Here is a 22,380-nt window from a genome sequence, read left to right on the forward strand (position 1 = left end):
CCTTTCTCAATTCTTAACAGGCATAATATGTTTTCATTTTTAAATATAAACAAGATGTGTCAAGTCAATAATCAATTAATTTTCAAAATGTTATCATACATTAATTTTTAATTTTATTTTTCTTCTACCCTGCTGCAACAACTCTTGGCAGCTTAGACATTATCTAAACAAAAATTAAAACATCCATGATGGGCTAAAACCAATCAAAACAAAAAGACTAAATAGGATGATAACCCTATCAATCTCACATAGGTTCAAAGTAAGTCCTCAAAAATAACTTTTTAAAAAAAATTTCAGCAAAACTGACAAGGAGAATGCCAACCTGATCTCTATCAGGTGCCTGGTTTGAAGCTCATCACTTCCTTAAAAAAGTATCACTAACTAATCTTAGTCACATAAATCTCTTAGAAATGTGAGATTCAAGGAAGTTTCCCTCTAGCTGTTCCAATTGGTTGTGCTGATGATGGTTGGAGCATATGGACCTGAAAGTATCCAGATACAAGTCATAAATGAATATGTAGGTCAATATCAGCATCTTAAATTTTACCTGGAAACTAACTGGTAGCCTATGAATAGCTTGCCATGAACACCAATAAACTTGTAGGCAACTGCTTTGTGGACCAATTGCAGATTCTGGACCAGTTGCAAATTGCAAGAATATCTTTTAACGGCAACTTAATGTAAAGTTCATTGCAATAGGTGGTAATACAACATGAATTACTGTAGATGAGGCTTCTCTCCTCAAGTAGAGCTGCAACTAGCACACTAATCATAATTCCTGGTCACACCTCTACCTGCTGATAAACAGGAACTGTGAATTCTTTAGGATAGGGACCCGCTGCTTATGTGGAAATTGTATTGGGAGAGTTCCCTTTCCTCCTATTCCTCCAATTTCATCCTATTTGGCCTGATTTTTGGCTCAACATTAAGAGTCTATAAAACTACAGAGACTCCAACTGTTAATCAGCTTTGCATTACTATTTTCTGGTATACAGATTTATAATCAGGATGCAATATGTGCCAAAAAGTTCTCTGTTTGCAAATCTCTACTTATACATTCACCAAGGTAGTGAAGATTCTGAAAGGGCATCACTGCTATGGAAATATGGAAGTTTGGTTAGAACTGAAACTACCCAACTCAGAACTAGATATCTAACAGCAATTTGAACCATGCAGAAGAATAGGCCTGAGTAACCCTCACATTAAATTTGCTTGGAAGGACTATCACCAACACTTGCTTGATTCAAACTGCTGATCAGTTATGTTACATCAAGTTGGTGTTGTCTCGTAGAAACAATACAATAGACCTCAACGTATGACCACAATTGAGCCCCAAAATTTTGTTGTTAAGCGAGGCAGTTGTTAAATGAGTTTTGTCCCATTTTGCAACCTTTCTTGCCATAGTTCTTAAATGAATCATTGCAGCTGTTAAGATAATAATGCAGCAGCATTGAAAAAAGTGACATGACCATTTTTCATACTCATGACTATTGCACCATCCTCATAGTTAGAATTCAAACTCTTGGCAACTGGTTCATATTTATGACCGTGTCCTGGGGTCAGGTGATCAGCTTTTGTGACCTTCTGACAACCAAAGTCAATGGGGAAGCTAGATTCATTTAACAAAGGTGTGACTAACTTAGCTGCAGTGATTTACAACTGTGACAAGAAAGGTTGTAAAATCACTTAACAAATGTCTCATTCAGCAACATAAATTTTGGGCTCAATTGTGGTCGTATGTCAAGGACTACCTGTATTCCATTAACTCCAGTAAACTTCTGACCTGCTAATGATCAGAGTGCTGATCTAATTTCATCTTCTAGTGTCAGAGGTTTGTGCTAGTAGGAAATACTGTCTAAGAGATGATATAGGATAGGGTAGGGTAGAGTAGATTAGAGTAGAATAGAATCTGGAAGGCACTTTGGAGGTCTTCTCATCCAGCCCCCTGCTCAACAGGAGAACCTATACTATTTCAGACAAGTGACTCTAGTCTCTTCTCAAAAACCTCCAGTGATGGAGCACCATGATTTCTGAAGGCAAGCTGTCCACTGTTTAATTATCCTCACTGTTAGAAAGTTTCTCCTTAATTCCAGTTGCTTCTCTCTTTAATTAATTTCCATCCATTGTTTCTTGTCCTGCCCTCTGGTGCTTTGGAGAATAATTTGATCCCCTCTTCTTTGTGGCAACCCCTCAAATACTGGAATACTGCTATCATGAGTCCCCTTTGATCATCTTAGCTGCTCTTTTTGAACTTTTTCCAAAGTCTCAACAACTTTTTTGGTAGTATGGTGACCAAAATTGGTTGCAGTTTCCCAGGTGTGATCTTACTAGAGTTTTGTAAAGCAACACTAATCTTGGATATGGGTAACTCTATTGCACAGAATTTCAGTATCTGGTACTCTTTTTCTGAATATTTCCTTTATCTTCTTTGAATTTGTTGCTATCTCTTCACTGAAATACCTTAAGCATAGCAATTTCAGATAAAAATGTCTTTTTGAGTTTTGGAAATCTTTTAGTAGACTTTGTTTTTCTCTGTCAATTTCCATCTATATCTTTACAGTCAGCTTTAGCCACATCTTTGCTGTTATAATTTAGCTCTTCCACTTCCCTGTGCCAGTAATAAAGTCAATTTGAATTCTGTGTACTCCATCTGCTGATGTCCCTATACATAAGCAACTTTTGGTTGCTAAAAGACTGCATTAGTAATGAAGAAATCACTGGATTGGCAGAAACTATTAAATCATACCACTTCATTTCTCTTTTCTAGGCCATACTGTTCAACTACATTTTCCTCTATACTGTTTCCAATTTTGGCATTCTAATCTCCATTCATAAACGGCACATCCTGTTCAGCTTTTAAACTGAACATGACCATAGCAACTTTCTTCTTCATCTGCATCAGTAGTTGAAGCACAAACTCAGATAAGGGTCATATTAAAGAATTGTCCATGAAATCTAATTGATATTATACCAACTGCATTATACCCAAGAACTGCTACAGCTACATCCTTTTTAACCATGAAACTATATTGTTCCTTCTTTGTTTTTTCTGCCCTGAGTAGTAACAGAGCGATCTTCTGACTGAAAGCACCCAATTCCAGTCCGTTTCACGCTGATGTCTAAAATATCCATTTTAGTTGTTTCATTTCATTTTTCAGTACGTTGAGCTTTCCAATGTTAATGCTTCTTAAATTTATATTCCACTATTATTCTTTCTTTGCAGCTTTTACTTTCCTTTTCCTGCATGACAACATCATCAGCAAAAACAAAAATCCCAAAGGCTTTAATCTGACCTTTGTATAAACATTTTTGTACTCTGAAAGATCCTCTGCTCTTCCTCAACAGCATATTGACAGCTATCCAACTTGAGGGACTCATTATCTGGCTTGATGTTATCAGTTACTTTTTCTTGTCTATCCATGTGGTTTCCTTGGTAAAATAAAGCAGTGGTTTTTACCATTGCCTTTTCCACACAATATGAAAATATGCTTAAAGTGATAACCCACCTCCAGCAACTTCCTATATTGCTGCTGCCGAAATAGATGTCTCCTTCCTTTAGCCGCAAAACTAGTAGGAACTTCACCCTTTGGGTGACCCTGTTGGGGTCATATATTCTTGGCATACATTCCAGTGTTCTTGTTCATTCTTCCCAGGAACATCCCTTCCCCACCACAATGAGGCAGCACAGCAGGATGTGGGAAGAGGCTAATGGACTGGCAGATAAATTATTAATTGGCTGGAACTGCTCTATTTCTTGTTTCAAAAGAAGCTCCCCCCCTCCCCCCCAGTTTTTAATTTCATTTCATGTATTGAATTTATAGGCCTCCGGGCAGCTTACGGAAATGAAAAATATTAAAAAAGAATTAAAACAATAAGATACAACAAGATTAAGAAAAAACACAACATGCATCCAGTCAAAGGGGGGCTGGACCTCAATAAAGAGGTCAACAGCCCCAGGCCTGCTGGAAAAGCCGGGTTTTAATAGCTTTACGGAAGGCCATGAGAGTGGTTAGGGTCCGGATCTCTGGGGGTAGCTCATTCCATAGGGCCGGAGCGGCAACAGAGAAGGCCCTACTCCAAGGCGTCGCCAGCTGGCATTGTCCAGCTGAAGGCACCCGGAGAAGGCCCATCCTGTGCGATCTTATTGGTCTTAGGGAGGTATGCGGCAGAAGACGGTCTCATAGGTATCCGGGTCCTAGGCCATGTAGGGCTTTAAAGGTGATAACCAGCACCTTGAATCGTGCTCGGAGACCAATGGGAAGCCAGTGCAGCTTGCGGAGGATGGGTGTAGTATGGGTGTACCTTGGTACACCCAATATCGCTTGCGCGGCTGCATTCTGGACTAATTATAGTCTCCGAACACTTTTCAGGGGCAGCCCCAAGTAGAGCACATTACAGTAATCCAGTCTTGAGGTGATGAGGGCATGAGTGACTGTTTGAAGTGCCTCCCGGTCCAAATAGGGCCGCAACTGGTGCACCAACTTCCAACTGTTGCAGCCCTTTTTATCTGACCATTTTAAAATGGGGCTTTCGTTAGTTTTAAACTGGAATAAGTTTATTGACTTGGCATAAAGTAAGGCACGTCCTCTCGAGTTTCAAATTTAAAATCATTTGCTGCAAATTGATGCTATTAATTAACAAGGAACAAAGGATGCACTGTTATAGTAATGGAGTCAAAAGATTAAAAATAAAAAGAGTTCCAGTGCACTCAGATTAAATAATCCAGTCTTTTATCATATTCAGGTTGCATCAGGTAAAAACTAAATTTGGCTATGCTCATTTTCAACAAATATAAAAAGAAGAGAAATGCATATATTGATTATTCTGTGGAGAAAGAAAGAAAAAAACCATATTGTAATTAAAGTCATTTGAAGCAAAATCAATGAAGACGGTAAAGAAATCAAAGTAGTCTCAAGATGCTGCACTCTTTTTCAAAAAGCCACTGATCTCTCTCAAATGACACGTCATTTGTCTCGATTGCTTTAAGGAACTCTTCCTACAGTGCAGCCTCAGAGGTGCAGCAAAACCTTTCTCCTCTTGGTCGCCATGCACTGCAGTGTTTAATCTGAAGGTTTAATGAACTGCTGAGATCCATTCACTGAGGGAGGATTTTTATGAAATGGTCCAGTAGGCAGGCCTTCTGTGCAAAGAGCTGCTGTGTACAGAATGCTGTTAGCAGCAGGAATACAGGACTGATTACGCAGCTCTATGCGCTGTGTTCCCCTCTGAGAACTGAAATCAGAGCAAGCCAGGCAAGGAAAACAGACCCAGACACATATTTTGCAAGCAACACAAAATACTGAGATTTCTCATCACAAACTTGGATTGCACATTCTTAAAAATAATGCACCAAAATGTTCTTAACAGCCATATTCAAAATATAAGCAGCAGTAAACAGGATTTTAAAACAATAAAGTAATCCTATTGCAAATCTGATTTTTCATCCAGAAGACGTCTCAGGCATTTTTTTTAAATAGCATATTTAAATATGATATGCACTATTATTAACAACTACATACACTGTGAAACTTTTATATTTAACAATTGGCTACTTTTCTTTTATGATAAATCAATGTTCAATGAAGTTAAAGTGAAAACAATATATTAATCAATACTAATTAATAGTACAGCAGAGAAATCAGAGGAATCTATGAGAAAATGCTTCAGATGGGAGCCATTTTTTCTGAATGAAAGGATTCCCTCTCCTCAGACTTACTGCAGGGGCAGCCTATGAGGCAATGCCATTCGGGAATAATAAAGTTAAAGTATTCCCAACATAATGTAAATATTACTCACATACTTAAATACAGTTACTGTCAAGTTTTAAAGCAAAAGGGGAGCCATAACTAACTCACACTGGAGAGGATAGCTGCAATTTATCAAACTATAATCTATCTCGGTCTCTCAATTTGGCAAAGTTCTTACATCCTCCAATTACGATATGTTTTGATACTCAAAAGATAATATTAAATAGATCACTGTATAGTCACAATATGTTGGGGGAGAAGGGAATTACTGATCTCCACAGCATTTGTTCAAATGTCATATTTCTGCAACTTTAAAACAATTAAGATAGTAATAATTAAAAATAGTCTCAATCTAATTAAGCTGTTTAATTGGGTTCCACCACAAATCCGCGAAGCCCTTCTGCGCGGAGACATAAGCGCGAAGACTAATTCGCGCCGTTCTAAGCGCTAGGGAAAAACGCGACCCTACCGCGATGACATAATTGCGGAGGGCAAAATCGCGCATTCCCAAACACTCAGTACCCTAAACCTAACCCTAAACCTAAACCTAACGCTAAACCTAATGCTAAACCTAACCCTAAACCTAACCCCTAAACCTAATCCTAACGCTTACCTTAATTGAAGTCAGCTTTCTGCCGCGGCACCGTTTTAAAGCGCCCTTCTGTTGCTGCGCTGTTGTCGCGGCGGTGCTGACGCGCGGTGATGACATCGTGGTTTTAGCGCCACGATTTTATTGCCGCGATTTTGACCAGCGCGGTTTTGTCGTGCCACGGTCTAATTGATTAGTCTTCTAAATAGTTCTAAACGTAAAGGTAAAGGTTCCCCATGCACATATGTGCTAGTCATTCCAGATTCTAGGGGGCCATGCTCATCTCTACTACAGGGCGGGGCATAACCTTTTCCTAGGGGGTCACAGCAAGATCGACAGCAGTTTACAACTTCCGCGACACCTCATTTTAAAGCCCATAAAAAACTGAATTGAATGAGCTATTAAATGTTAAATTTGCTTTAAGAATGGCTGGAAAATTCGATTCGGAAGAACAAAGGATCATTGACAGAATAAAATGCATTGCCTTTCGAGAGGCTCGCGATGCTGGGGCAATGACGTCTGGCCAGGAAATTCGCCAGATCTCAATCCGGCAGAGAACATTGGGGCCATAATTAAGGATGACGTGGAAGCTCTGATGATTCAGGAGCAAGGTCAAAATCGATATTCGGTTGAAACTTTGAGAATGAATTTGGAAACTGTGTTGAAAAATCTGGAAAATCGAACGGAACTGTTTGAAGATTTGTTGTGTTCTTATCCACCTCGTTTGAATGCTGTTCTAAGGGCTAATGGTGGTCATACTGACTATTAAATCGTGTCAATAAACTCAGTTTTTGATGGGCTTTCGAATGGTGTATGAATTATTTGTGTTGTTATTACAAGTGTTGCTGTGACCCCCTAGGAAAAGGTTATGCCCCGCCCTGTACAAAGTCAAAGAGCCAGCAATATCTGAAGATGTCTCCATGGTCTTGTGGCTGGCATGACTAAATGCCGAAGGAGCACAAAACACTATTACCTTCCCACCAAAGGTTTTGAATTGCTAGGTTTGCAGAAGCTGGGACAAGTAAAGGGAATTCACTCCATTATGCGGTGCTAGGTATTCGAACCACTGAACTGCCGACCTTCTGATTGACAAGCTCAGCATCTTAGCCACTGAGCCACTGCTACCTTTTTTTTCTACTATTTCTTTATTAAAATAAAATAAAAACTGCATTGTCAGATTTTAACATAAAACATCTTTGCATTATACATAAATTATTATTATGATATAATTATTATTATGACATAATTATTATTATGATATTATTATTATTATGACAGAATAGTGATTTTATGTCATTATTACGACATAAAGTTATTTTAATAACTATTGAAGATTTTTTTTAAAGAAAATGAGACCAACTGCCCTAAATTCAATTAAGGCAGATATTAAAAATCACTTACTTCAGAATCTGAAATCCACGATATGAATCTAGATATTGAACAGAAGATTTTCTCCATGATTTTAGAATGGTGGGACCCGTGGCACGACATAAGCGTGAACGTCAAAAGCGTGCCGACAAAACCGCGGTGCTAAAACCGCGATGTCAAAAACGTGCCGACAACAGCGCGCCAACAACAGCGCGCCGACAGAAGCGCGATTTAAGTTAAGGTAAGGTTTAGGGTTAGGTTTAGGGTTAGGTTTAGGGTTAGGTTATAGCGCGCTTCTGTCAGCACGCTGTTGTCGGCGTGCTTCAGCACTCATTCGTCTCCGCGGTTTTGACGGCGCGGTTTTGTCACCGCGGTTTAGTCAGACGCGCTTTTGTCGTTCGCGCATTTGTGGTGGAACCGGTGGGACCAGCTTGGTTTGATATGCTGACTCAATAAATGAATAAATGTCTATATTTCTTTGCAACCATGCTATCCTAATATTATGGGTTTATTTATAGTTTTCATATTGTAGTAAATAGATATTAATACATTTTTAGGTTACTCCAATTAAGCAATATGCAGCTTTAGGGAACTAGAAAGGCAAGAAAGTTGAAAAGTGGCCACATGACATTTTGTGGGTGATGGATTCTGAATCATGTATGCTGCATACGATTTATACTTTTACACACACACGCACAATTTTCCAGCCTTTATAGTTTTAAATACTGAAATAATAGCACCATCCTTACAACAAAAATAAAATAGGCTTTGCTTCTGTCAGCAAATGAAACTAATTTATTCAACCGTAATTTTGATGCAGAAATAATAAAACAAGCCATCTGATGCCACATGCCTATCTCCTTCTTACAAAATTCACTTGTAAAGTAAAAAAAAAAACAGAATTAAAAGGTGCTTTAATGAGTCTTAATAGTCTTGACATACAAGGTCCATGTGATATTGCCCATTACTTGCAATTCTCTGAATGATCACTGATGAGTTGGAGAACTCTAAAGTTTAGCATGCTTCCGGTTATAGAAATTAACTAAAAAAATACCTGTCACTTTCTATGATATGGAACAAAAGGACAAAGGATAAAATATATAGTTCTTACTACGAATCAGGGACACTTAACAAGCCTATATTTACTTCATTTTCATCCAATTACCAAAAACAAGTGGTGCCTTTTCAGATGTCAATCATGCTAGTTCTTGTCAGTAGGAATGGTCTCAATCTTTCTTTGAACACAGATTAATGCCTTGGTAAAACTTGTCTAAACACAGCACAATTAACTCATCTTGCACACATGGACGAAGAACGTTAAGTCTAAAGAAACAAATTCATATGCCTGAGCCTAGGACGTAAATAGCCTACCTTGGCTCTTTGTGGCAAGTTCATCATGGTGTCTGCCTTGAAGTCATTTTTGTTCTTCCTGCACAGAACAGCTGTGATGATAAGGATGATGACTGTAACAACTGCTATGGGAGCCAGCACTGCTGCAATGATCCATAAATTGTTGGGAGGGGTTTTAACTACAGCTGCATACATCAAGAGAAAAGGAAAGAAATAAACTTATAAAGTTTACTTTAATGAATCAGAGCAATGATCCATTTGACTGAATTATTTTTTCTCTAGCCTTCTCCAATCTAAAATCCTTCCAGATGAACAGAGACTGCAATTCTTGGTGCTAGTCTCACAATGCATCAGGGGAATGTCAGTTTAGAAAAGGCTAGTCTATTTGTTCAGTCTAAAAAAAAAAAAATCTATTTCTCCTATGTTAACTGAAAACCTCTGACAGGTTTTTTCTAAGCACACCAACTATGCTCTATCACAAAGAAATAGATTGTCCCTCACACACAATTATATTCAACAGCATCAATTTTATTTAGACATTTATACAAAAAAAAAAGCATAGGACTAACACACTATAAATATAGAACATATTACAAGAATGTGTGCATATGAGTCTTCTATTGTTAGAGGCTACCAATCTAATGTAATTTTTAAATTAAAATCTCTCCACTGTTGTAAATTCATTAATACAGTAATGATTTATTAAATTAATGATTTATTCATTAATTTTTAATGATAATAATGTATCATTATTCATTAAATAAAATCATTTATGGCATAGTATTAATTCTGCCCAAAGTAGCAGTTGCTGCTGCTTCAACATAAAGATATCTGACAAATAAGCAACCAGCCTGAAACTGATCTTAGCACCTAAAAATGGGGAATATTGTACACTGGTATTCAAAACATACCTTTGGGCTTCTTTTTGAACTAAAGTGGTCAAAAAGTCTATAAAAATGACTTTTACTACGGTACTACGTTTTTCTGCCACTATTTATAAAGATATCTTTTGAAACAAATGAAGTTAGTCTGTTGCAAGAGAAAATCAATTTTAGCCATTATCAGAATAGTTTTACATCTTCCACTGTTATTAATATGACTTCTAAAGGCAATGCAACATTATATATGTATGTTGGCATGGCAAAAAGTGACTCCAAAATCCATCTTTTAGGATCGAAATTGAAATGCATGAAGGAGTGGCACAAAAGTCTTGGTCTTAAAAACAAAACTTCCACAGTATAAACTGCCCACCAAATTTGAGTGGCAGCAGCGTTCCTTTATGCATTTTCAACTGGAAAACTAATGTGTGCTTTCCATGAGTTCACTTTAGGGGGGGGGGGAGTGAAAGTATCTGCATGATCTCACCTATTCAAGCTTATTTACTAACTTTATGTTTGGCTCTTTTTACCAAGACTACAGCTGAAATCCAGAGAGAATGAGGGCAGCCACTGTGAGTGTGAAAATATGGATCTACACATTGTAGACTGGTTAATCTGCTAAATGTGAGCATAAAGTCATGTTTCAGTCATCTGACTAAAAATTTGCAGTTTGCTTGGAACAGCAGAATTTTGTAGATGTTAAGAAAACAATTTACCACAGGTTTGTTAAAAACAGATCATGCCAAACCAATCTTATTTCATTCTTCAACATAGTGACTAGATTAGTAGACCAGTGAAATACTGTGGATATAAGAGACTTAGACTTCAGCAAGGCATTCAACAAAGTAGACCACAACCTACTTCATGGTAATAAAAAAGTGGGATAAATAGCATCACCACCAGATGAATTTGTAATTGGCTGATAAACTGTATCCAACGAGTAGTCCTTAATGAGTCTACGTCTACATGGAGGGAAGAAAGCAGTGGGGTCAATGATGAGATTCAACCCATTTAACAATTGGTTAGCCAAAAATGTGAGCGTGCGCGCACGGCTTCTGCACATGCGCACGCACACAGCTTCTCCACATGCATGGCTTCCGCCACGTGACAAGGGTTGACCAAGCAGCCTTTTGGGGCCTGCTCCAATCCATCTTTGCTCTCTGCTGCTGCACATCTCTTGTGCAATTTAGCAGCTGTGAACTGCCGCTTTCCTCTAAGTCCCATCCAGAAAGTGCATGGTACAGAGAAGCAGCATTCAAAATGGTTGCTGCTTCTCTGTGTTCACGCTTTCCAGATGGGACTTAGAGGAAGTGGCAGCTCACAGCTGCTAAATTGCACAAGAGACGCTCTCTCTTCCAGCAAGAGAAGCAGCAGAGAGAAGCAGCTGCTGACCCGGACACCACATGGAGTGTCTCCGCAAGTGACCGAACTTCAATAAGGGAGGCTACAAGATCTCCGCTGCAGTGCTTTAGGTAAGAAGAACCGTCCATAGTTTGAGGCTAGAGGGGGGGGGGAGGCATGCAAGCAGAGGCCCCGGTGAAAGCTGGAGCCGGGGAACAGCACGCTCCCTGACCTGGCCGAGGCGGGCGGCAAGTGGGCAGCGGCTCTGGGGCAAGGTCAGAGCCAGGGAATGGCATGTCCCTGGGCCCTGACCCATGACAAAGAGCGAGTTGGCGGCATTCTTACCTTTGGTGAGCAGAGCAGGCATAGAGATTAGCTGGACCACGTGGCGAAGAGAAGATAATATATAGGGTATGGCATGATAGGGTGAGGCTAGTCGTTGGTCAATTTTACCAGTTCTCTGAACTGCACAAAATCATAACAATCAGTTCTCCCAAACCGGTCCAAAATGGCTGAATCCCACCCCTGAGTGGGGTACCACAAGGTTCTGTCTTAGGCCCAGTACTCTTCAATAACTTCATAAACAACTTAGATGAGAGAATAGAAGGGAAATTTACCAAATTTGCAGATGATACTAAGCTGGCAGGAATAGCTAATAAACTAGAAGATAGGCTCAAGATCCAGATAGATCTTGACAGATCTTAACAAGCCCTATCTAACAAAATGAAATTCAATGTAGAGAAATGTAAAGTCTTACACTTAGGCAAGAAAAACCAAAAATACACATATAGACTGGGTGAAACCAGTCTTAATAGCATTAACTGTGAGAGAGAGCTTGGAGTCTTAGTGGACAACCAGCTAAATATGAGCCAGCAGTGTGCAGCGGCAGCCAAAAAAGCCAATGCAATCCTAAGCTGCATTAATAGAGAGATGCAATCAAGATCAAGATAAGTTCTAATGCCACTCTATAAAGCCTTAGCAAGATCACACTTGGAGTATTGCATCCAGTTTTGGTCACCACACTATGGAAAAGATGTTGAGACTCTAGAAAAAGTGTAGAGAGCAACCAGGATGATTAGGAGACTGGAGACTGGAGACTAAAACATGAAGAACGGCTACAGGAAATGGGCATGGCTAGTCTAGTGAAGAGAAAGACCAGGGGACACATGATAGTAGTGTTCCAATATTTGAGGAGCTGCCACAGAGAGGAAGGGGTCAAGCGATTCTCAAAGGCACCTGAAGGCCAGACAATGAATAATGGATGGAAACTGATCAAGGCGAGATTCAACCTAGAAATAAGAAGAAATTTTCTGACAGCGAAAACAATCAACCAATGGAACAGCTTGCCTTTGGAAGTTGTTGAAGCTTCATTACTAGAGGCTTTCAAGAAGAGATTGGATTGCCATTTTTTCAGAAATGGTGTAGGGTCTCCTACTTGGGCGGGCGGGGGGGTTGGACTAGATGACCTACAAGGTTCCTTCAACTCTGTTAAATCACTAGCTGAGATTAAGGCACACAGAACTAAGGGATTTCTTTACTCAGTTGGTCTGTGAAACAAAGCTGCATATTAGTTTCTTTTATTCAGCTTCCCTATGTACTCTGAAATCAATAGACATAAATTGAAAAAAATGCTAAACTATTATATACAGATGTTCTCACAATATTTCTATTTCCCAACTGATTTGAAATGGGTTTTACCTGCACTTAACACTTATAGAGATGGTACAACCTATTAGTTTTCTATTTTTTTATTACCTTACTGTTTTCAACTATTATGAAAACCAGCTCTGAAAATATAACAGTCCTCATTACATACAAATACATAAATACATAAAAAGTACCAAAAATATGTAGCTTAACCAAGTGCTAACACAGGTATGCAAAAGGAATTTGGGTGAGCTATTATCTGTCTGCATAAATAATACTTAGTTCAATAGTGTATTTTATATAAAGTAGTTCCTATTTCTATTGGGGCCAATATGAGAACATATTAGTAAGCAATTGTTTAATTCTCATTTGTGTCAGAGTTTACTATTTTGCCTGGTATAAACTCTACAATACTACCGTGCTTCCCCGAAAATAAGAAATCATCTTATTTTCTTTTGCCTCACGAAATATGGCCTTGGGCTTATTATAGGGGGGGGGTATTGTTTTGGGGTTGCCGGGCAGCTGCTCCCTTACGAACTGGTTCCTGAAGAACCGGGCACAGCCTCAGGGGCAAAGCAGCCATGAGGTGACCATGCTCACGAGCAGCCGCCCGGCAAACCCCCTCTCCAGCCGGGCAGAGCGCCATTCACTGACCTAGGGGGTATCCCTAAGGCGCCAAGGCACTTGACGCTCTGCCCGCTCCCCAGCTCCCGTGGGTTGGCATATTCGGGATACCCCCTAGGTCAGTGCATGGAGCTCTGCCCGGCTAGAGAGGGGATTGCATGAGCGCCTGTTCTGCCCCCGCCACTCTCCGAGCATAACTTTTTCTCCGGCTTCCAAACTCCAAAACTCGGCTGCCAAGTCTTCCAGCAGCGGCTGCTCTAGGAGTGCACTCTATGGTTGTGGGCCGGCAGCTGGAGTCTTCCAGACAGACTCTTCCAGCAGGTCCCCCCAGGTTTCCCAGGGGGGTTATTTTTGGGGGTGGGCTTATATTTTTGCCCACATGAAAAATGTGACAAGACGTTAGTTTCAGGACAGGTCATATTTTCGGGGAAACACAGTAATTGAATGAATTCCAGAATACATTATATTCTGCAATCTAGAATACATTGCAATATGTGGAAATAAACAGAAATTATCTACAATGTTAGAATAATTTATCATACACTTCTTTCTTTGTCTACAATTGATACACATAATTTCAGTCTTGACGAAACTATAGAGAAAGAGCCAATGCTTAACTGTAATTTAAATATGCCTTGCTCTGGAGGAGATATGTTGACCTACTTCAGAGTATTAGAATCTAAGCTTAATAAGTTCAGATATTGATCTGTTTTATTCAGCCATTTTATCCTCCTTTATACCAGCAAGTACTGCAATAGTTATCTAATTCAGTTATCTATTCTACGCCTCAGTTTCCAAATAAGCAAACACAAGATACCAATTTCAAACAATTTTAAACTCTAGCTTATCATTACACCATTTCATTTTGTACATAACAAAAAGTTACAGAAAAGTCTAGATAACTGTTGTGATTAAGGGTAGATATAGGTTGCTTGCTTAAGTAAAGGAAAGAGCAAAGAAGGTACATAGGTTCTCAAAATCATTCATCTCTTTCTTCAGTAAGACAAGAGATTGACAATCCAAACACACAAACTGACTTCTGAGAAATGAGCAGGATATGGAATAATGCTGTTATATAATCCATATATCTTTTATTACCAAATATAACAGCATGCAGCTTCTCATCTATCAATTTCTTAAAAATTAGATGAATCTAAAACAAAAATCACAACAGGCAGCAGGAAAGAAGTCACTAAAATAGATTGAAAGTACACTATGCAATCCAGAATCAAGACTGTATATTTGTAGAGTCCATGTCACATTTAATGCATTGAAACAGGCTGAATCTAAGATTTCTTTTAATTCTTCACCTAGGCAAACATTAGGACATGCTTACACTTCCTATAATCCAAAGGTCAATGTAAATTATAATAGCATATCAAACTCTCACACACATATTTATACATGCATCCTATATTCTCAGAAGATATTCCATATGATATTGTTCTAAAGAATGTGATATAGTATTCAAAGAGAAAAAAGCAACTAATAAGCAACTACAGAAGATAACATTTTAATAAGCCCTGGCACTTTAAGGTTTTTGTTACATTTTCATAATAATCATAAGAATTACAATTAAACGTCTAAAAGAGGAAGAGGGAAGCAAAGAAAATATTTCTTACGATCAGCTTGTACTTGAACAACATATCCTAGGGTCAAGGCCATCCTTTGTGAATCAACCGTAGTCAAACGTTTAGCAGCTATTGTGCCCAACAAAGGTTTCCCATTGTATAAAGTATAGTAAGTCAATTCAGCAGGCTCACGGGGACCTGGAATTCGCTGCATTTTTACCATCTTAAAAACACACACACACACACACAAATAAAGACCATAGAAAACAATTACATCTGTAAGGTTAATGTTCATTTCTGTATCCTGCAAAGAACAACATTAATTTGTAAATAGGCTTGTACATTTAAATTACATTTTCAATTAAATTTGCAACATTCATGAATATTCAGGAAGTTATTTAGTTCAGAAATACCAATGGGAAACTTGTTTGTATCCCATATTGACAAGTTATATATAGACAGGGCTGCAAATCTCAGTATTCCAGACACTAACTCTTTGTTCAGGAATTGATTTCCTTGGCAGAAAGCTCACAAACAAAACCTGGCTGGATTAGTTCATTTATTGAGAGAAATGGATGAACCAAAAATAAACATACAAAATTTGTCTTCTGTAGTACACAGGAGTATAAACCTACTAAATGCCAGGATTTGTATTGCAGTCTATTCACCTGTCAGGATAAGCAGAACTTTCACTGTTGTCTTGTTATCTATGAAAGTCACTTGATCTATGTTCACATAATAGCCCACTGCAAATTTATTTGCATTTCGGTTTCTAGGTACTAAATTAATCTGAGTGATTACAACTTCTTGGTGCTTCATAAACTCTGCTCCAATCAAAACAGATTCACATAGGTTCACATACTAAATAACAAGATCTTGCTCTTAAGATTTTCTTTTTATGCAACCAAGTGCAAATCAGATAACCAACTAATAGAGGGAACAGTAATTGGGGAAAGTCCTCCCCCAAACCTGGAATACCTTTATTTATGTGTGCTAGAGGTACATTAATATATTTGGTACAATATTTCATATTACCTACATAAAACAGAAAACGTTTGTGTACAAATATGAAGTTTCTGGTTGATAGTCCCCAAAATACTGCAAAAGAAGGAGAAACTTAAGAATTTTCTTTAGTTCTTGTCTCTACCTGTACAGTAAAGCTGCCAATAGTAGTGGCTCGTTTAAATCGTCTTTCTTGTTGATGAGACATCATGAACAGTGGTGCTAAACGTTGCTCCATGAGTCTTGCAAAACTTTGGTTATTCACCCCCAGCAATGTAATGTCAACTCCCAGTAAAACTACAAAAAATAGAAGGAAAATACATACTGCAGCAATGAGTTAATGATATATAAACATATACGCTTAGAAATATTTTTCTTTCAACATTTTCAACTGTTGTGTGATTTTTAATGTACAATATTCAATCCAGCATAGGGCCTGTACACGTGTACAAGTACCCTGTGACCTTGAATTTAAAATATATATTAATCCTGCAACATATTTGTAAAATGTTTTTATTGAAAAATGGCTTGGAAGCACATTCAACAAATCCTAATGTGGACATTGGCTTATACCATTTTATAGCTGTTCTTATTAGAAGATTATATACTTTTTCACTTCTGTTCTAAAAGGTTAAATAGTTGTTTTATTAGAATCATTTTATTTTGATTAATATGTGTGTGTGTGTGTGTATGAATGAGAGAGATAAATATTGATTTCCATGTGGAGACTGCCGTTGTAAATTACGAACAGATGACAATTACAATTTTTTAAAATGAATTTCCATGTTAAAAATGATCATAAAAATGTGGACAAAATGTTCTCATGGGTAATCACAATTGTTAAAGGTTACCGTGAAATTACAAACAGTACCTGCACACATGTACATTTCCTATGCTATATTGAATATTGTATATTTTTTAAAACCCCAAACAATACTTGAAAGTACCAAAAAGAGGGGGGGGGTCTCTAAAAGACCAGAGAAACAGAGTTGTAGCTTATTTATTGAGAAATGGAGAACAGGGATCCCATTAGATTTACACTGGGAATCACAGAAACACAAGAAATATTTCTCCCTCCAAGAAATGACTGGTTTCTACTGATGTTACAGCCCAAACAAATTGGAAGTAACAAGCTACATAACAAAGTATTTGTTTCAATTCAGGAGATAAATATTCTCTGTGGAAGTAATTTAAACCAAGCACAGCTGTACAAAACCTGCAGATTTAGAAAGTTCCACATTTTTCCACAAAACTGCAACATGAATGAATTGTGCTGAAGCACGGTTGCATTGCAGAAAAAAAATATTGTCCATATTCTTACTTTCTTGAGCAGAGAAAATATCCAACTTGCAAACTGTTAGTTAACCATGCATAGTAAGTTTGTTCATGTTTTCTTAACTGCTGTGTTCTAGGATTTAGGAAACACAAAAAGAAAAAAAATAAACAAATCCCTCTTGTATTTTTCCAAGAATGCATCTTTTATTCCGTTAGACAAATTGGATTTTCTCAGGAAATTAATCTCACTGGTAGAGTTGTTTGGTATGTAGGGGGCAGATTGTTGAAAAAGGAGAGCTGGCAGGAAAAAACATCAACCCTTCGCATATGCATGCTGAGCGAAACAGTGTAAGAATGTTGCTATGAGACAGCCAGATGTATATATGGCCAATACGTATTTATAAATCAACACTTTGTATACCTCATTATTTTTGTTAAGATTCTGAAACTTGTAAACCTTGCGCGTATTATTTTTGGATATGAAATTCATAGTTGTTTTTTCAAAGGACTAACTGAATAAGGCAATAATTTGCAGAAGTCTCAGACGATTTAATACTTTACGAAGTCACCTAAAAATGGCAGATATCAGGCTCATTTTAACAGTCCTCACAGTGTCAAGGTTCTCTCATGTGAAAAAAAAATTAAAGGTAAGAAAATTAGGAAAATGCTGTCTTAAAAAAAAAAAATCCTTTACCTGTAATCACCCAGAAATCTCTAGTTGCTTCTGAAGTATCGAGATTTGGATATTCCAAGGCTTTAAAATAAAACAGGAAAGAAAGCAATTAAATACTCAACTAGTCTTTTTTTCTTGTGCTATGCGAAAAATCTGCAAAATGTCAGTTTTGTTTTATTACCAGGAATCCCTGCATGCAAGTATTCTTTATTTTTAAATGTCTCAATAAGCTCCAGAATCAGATTGTCAAGTTCATATACAAAGGGAAAATCACACAGGTCATCTATACTTTCCAAATAAGTTTTATAAGGTTACATTATAAATTGTGCACCAGATAAAATATATGAATTGATGTTCTTTGGAAATCAAGCCCCACGTGTAATTTATTGCTACTCCTATCTGGCATAAAAACTGAAGTCATAATTCCCTTCAGAATTTGCTAAACAGGTTTTGGGTAACTGTAAAAATAAAAGACAACTAAAATATGATTATAGTGAAGGTGAGGAAAACCCACTTCAAAACCAGTTCGAAGGGTTACAAAAAAGTTAGCTATCCTATTCATCCAGGTAATGGGCAGAGACAACAGAAGGCAGGGAAAATCATGTCCAGAAGCCAATCAGGAAAATAGTCTCCTTCTCTTAGGGTTGGCTTTCTTTTTAAAGGAGTATTTTGTAGTTGGAGTTTTGTCCTTCAGAAGCAACTGAAAGCAAGGAAAGGGGGAAAATATATTTTCCCAAAACAGAAGCAACAGGGCTACAACTATAAATTTAGGCACAAGTTAGGATAAGTAAAATTTGCTGTAGTATAGATTCCTTATTACATTCATTGAGAGCTTATCTCTATGAAGTTGTGAGAATTCCTGGAGCGGAGGGAGCAATTAGTTCTTGAATTAATAGTGATTAAAATCAACCTCTCGAGACAGCAATTATTCATTTCTTCTTTTTTTCTTCCTTCCAATTTCTTCTAGGTCACTAATAACACTCACTGAATTATTCTATAAAAAAAAACACCCTAAATAAATTCTTTCTTTTGAAAAAAGTATTTCTTTCTTCATCATACGCCTTCTTGCCAGGTCAGACTATTCAAGGAACAGGATTGCCACAAGACTCTTCTCTGGAAAATGAGTGAACGAGAGGATACTCTGGAGAAAAATGGCCTCGGATTTATGAAAACAAGATTTGAAGACCCCCCTTCTAGACTGCAATATGTGTCTACACCAAGGGTGTAATTGAGGGCTGCATCAAGGTTGTGTTTGACCTCGAGGGGCTGGGGTGGATGTGGCCAGGGTGGGCACGGTCAGGTTGACATCTCTCCTGTCGGGGGCACTTGAGTTTGAGTAAATATTAAAACAACTATAATGGGGTTCATACAGACCAGGGGTGTCAAACTCAAGGCCCGGGGGCCAGATCCAGCCCACATGGTACTTAGATCTGGCCCGTGAGGTCACCCTGGAAACAACAAAAGACTGACCTAAGCGCTTTGCCAGCAAAAACAGGCTCCTGAACTCCATTTTCAGTTGCCAGGGCCTTCTGCAATCCTCTGCCAGTGAAAACAGAGCTCAGGAGGATCGCATGTGGCCTCCTGAGCTCAATTTTTACTGGAAGAGGGTTTGACACCTCTGGTCTATGTGAGCTCCATTATAGTTGTTTTAATATTCTGGATTGATGACTACAAATTATGTATACACGTTCAAGGTTATTTTACTCAAACTCCAAAATTTATTTTTTCACAAGAGTTATTTCTTTCTCCCATATCGTACTCCACCTTTTTTATATATATCCAAGATGGCAAAACTGATATTCCTGCCTATTTTCCACACATGATTTGTAAATACCTCTTGAAAATGACCGTTGGCTTACCTGAATGGTCGTTCTCTGGGCACTGCGGGAGTGTCCAAGCGTGGGTTAACGTCAGCTTGCTGCCCAAGGACCGAGTTCAAAGTTCGTGTACCCCCGCCTCCTGCTCCCTTTAGAGGCTCAGTTTAAAAAACAAAGGTATGATACCTAGAAGGATACTGTAAGGAGTAAGGTCTATGCCATGGAGGTGATGATTCACACACCCGCAGGTGACCCCAGCGTGGGGTTAGATACTCTTGCAGTGCCCATAGAATGACCATTCAGGTAAGCCAACGGTCATTCTCCTAGGCACTGCTTGGAGTGTCCAAGCATGGGACATACCCAAGCTATGTAGTCCCAGGGTGGGAAGAAGGAAAGTCCTGGTTAATAGGAGCCGCGAGGACCCGCTGTAAAACTCTCCTTCCAAATGAAGCCTCTGCAGATGCAAAGGAGTCCAGTCTGTAATTCTTAATGAACGGTGACGGTGAGGACCAGGTACCCGCCCTACAGATCTCTTCAATAGGCTTGAGTGGCCCAAGCGGCCATAGTCACAGAGCTCCTCATGGAGTGTGCTATTATACGAGGAGGAACAGGCCTGGATTGTTGCTCGTAAGCCAGCTTAATGCACATGTGCAGCCAACAACGTATGGTGGAAGATGATACCTTTCTGCCCATTGAGGTGGGCTGGAATGATATGAAGAACGATTCTGACTTGTGAAAAGAAGCTGTCCTCTTTTTGTATACCCGCACAGCGTGACGCACATCCAATTTGTGCCACACACACTCCCTGGGATGACTGGGGTGCGGGCAGGAGTCGGGGAGGATGACCTCCTACGTTCTGTGGAATAAGCTGTTAATTTTTGGTAGAAATGCTGGATCCAATCGCAGAATGACTCTGTCCGAATGTATAACACAAAGGTCCTCTCTAACAGAGAGCGCAGCTAGCGCTGTAATTCTGCGCGTTGAAGTGATGCCCATGAGAAAGGCAGCTTTGGTGGCGATGTTAGGGTTTGCAAGACAATCGATAAGTTCCAAGTTGGGTAACAGTGTACCATTGGAGGGCATAGGTTGTTAGCCCCCTTTAGGAAATTGTGAACCCTTGGGTGTCTGCTGAGCAGTTGAGAATCATCTCTGGACAAGATGGTGGCTAGGGCTGCCGTCTGCCTCCGAAGTGTGTTGGGGGCGAAGCTCTTGTCCAACCCCTCCTGGAGGTTGTCCAGGATTTGTGGAATAGTTGCTGCTGTGGCATTGATGTGATGGCAGTGACACCAAGAGAAGAAGATAGTCCATGTTGCATCATAGATCCGCATAGTAGAAGGTCTCCTGGACACCTGGATGGTGCGGATGACCTTGTCAGAGCAGCTGTCCTGCCTCAGGAGGTCTCCCTCAACTGCCACACTGCTAATTGGAGCCATTGAGGGTCCGTGTGTGGGAGGGCCCCTTGGCTGAGGGAGATGTGCTCCTGAGGTATGTTCCAGTGCTTGGTCACTGACAGGCTGACAAGGTCGGCGAACCAGGACCTCCTTGGCCAGTGCAGTATGACTAGCAGTACTTTGGCTCCCTCCAGCAAGATCTTCCTGATCACCTGAGGGATCAGTGAGAGAGGCGGAAAGGCATATAACAGGCCGGGAGGCCACGGCATCAGAGCGCCCGTCCCTTCCGCATTTGAATTTTGAAAAGAAACGGGGGAGGTGTGTGTTCTCTGGACTGATGAACAGGTCTATTGTCGGAAGACCGAGATTCTGAGTCAGTTGATGAAACAGCGACAGATGAAGCCGCCATTCCAAATTGCTGATGGTTCTGCTGAGCCAGTCCACTGTCATGTTCTCCTCCCCCGAAATGTGATCTGCCCTTATGGACTGGAGATGGCGTTCTACCCACTGCCCCAGGGCTTCTGCCTCCGACATAAGGACCTTCAATCAAGTTCTGCCCTGGTGATTGACGTAGGCCTTGGTCGCAATATTGTCTGTCAATATGAGGACGTGAGACCCCTCAATGAACCGCTGGAAGTGGCGCAGGGCTAATCTGGCAGCCCTGAGCTCCAGGTAATTTATGTTGTGGGCAAGCTCCACCAGAGATCATCTGCCCTGTGTCATGTGTGTCTGTAGGTGGGCGCCCCAACCGTACAAACTGGTGTCTGTTTTATGACCAGGCATTCTGGTTCCTTGAAGAGGAATTCCTTCTTCAGCGCCGTTGTCTGCCACCATCTGAGTGACCGGAGCACTCGTGGAGGAACACTCACCACCCTCTTGGAGTTGCTGGCCTTGCGCCGTTGAATCGGAAGCAGGAACCATTGAAGTTCCCGCGCATGCAGCCATGCCCAGGGGACCAGTGTGATGCACAAGATCAAATTCCCCAGCAGCTGGGCTACCGTGACGAGAGGCGCTGACCTGGACCTACAGACCTGATGCACGAGGGATGTGATGTTGTCTATTCTCTCTTGTGTGAGTCTGGAGTCGATCACCGTGGATTCTGGTGGT

At 39.7% G+C, this 22,380-nt stretch overlaps 1 protein-coding gene across 2 annotated transcripts in view; it reads right to left on the reverse strand.

Annotated features, from left to right (window-relative positions):
* The window catches only part of KIAA1549L (KIAA1549 like), a 178,634-nt gene that overhangs the window by 62,667 nt on the left and 93,587 nt on the right, over positions 1-22,380 (reverse strand). For both annotated transcript variants that reach the window (XM_087718436.1, XM_087718445.1), the window contains exons 8-11: positions 18,087-18,146; positions 16,263-16,414; positions 15,167-15,338; positions 9,076-9,239 (exon numbers count right to left, since the gene is read on the reverse strand). In XM_087718436.1, coding sequence (XP_087574562.1) covers positions 9,076-9,239; positions 15,167-15,338; positions 16,263-16,414; positions 18,087-18,146 — 548 coding nt within the window. The remainder of the gene's footprint in view (positions 1-9,075; positions 9,240-15,166; positions 15,339-16,262; positions 16,415-18,086; positions 18,147-22,380) is intronic.

The sequence above is a fragment of the Thamnophis sirtalis genome, unplaced genomic scaffold (genome assembly GCF_051295495.1).
Source record: "Thamnophis sirtalis isolate CommonGarterSnake01/CBP01778 unplaced genomic scaffold, rThaSir2_p1.2 scaffold_1, whole genome shotgun sequence".
Taxonomy (NCBI): domain Eukaryota; kingdom Metazoa; phylum Chordata; class Lepidosauria; order Squamata; family Natricidae; genus Thamnophis; species Thamnophis sirtalis.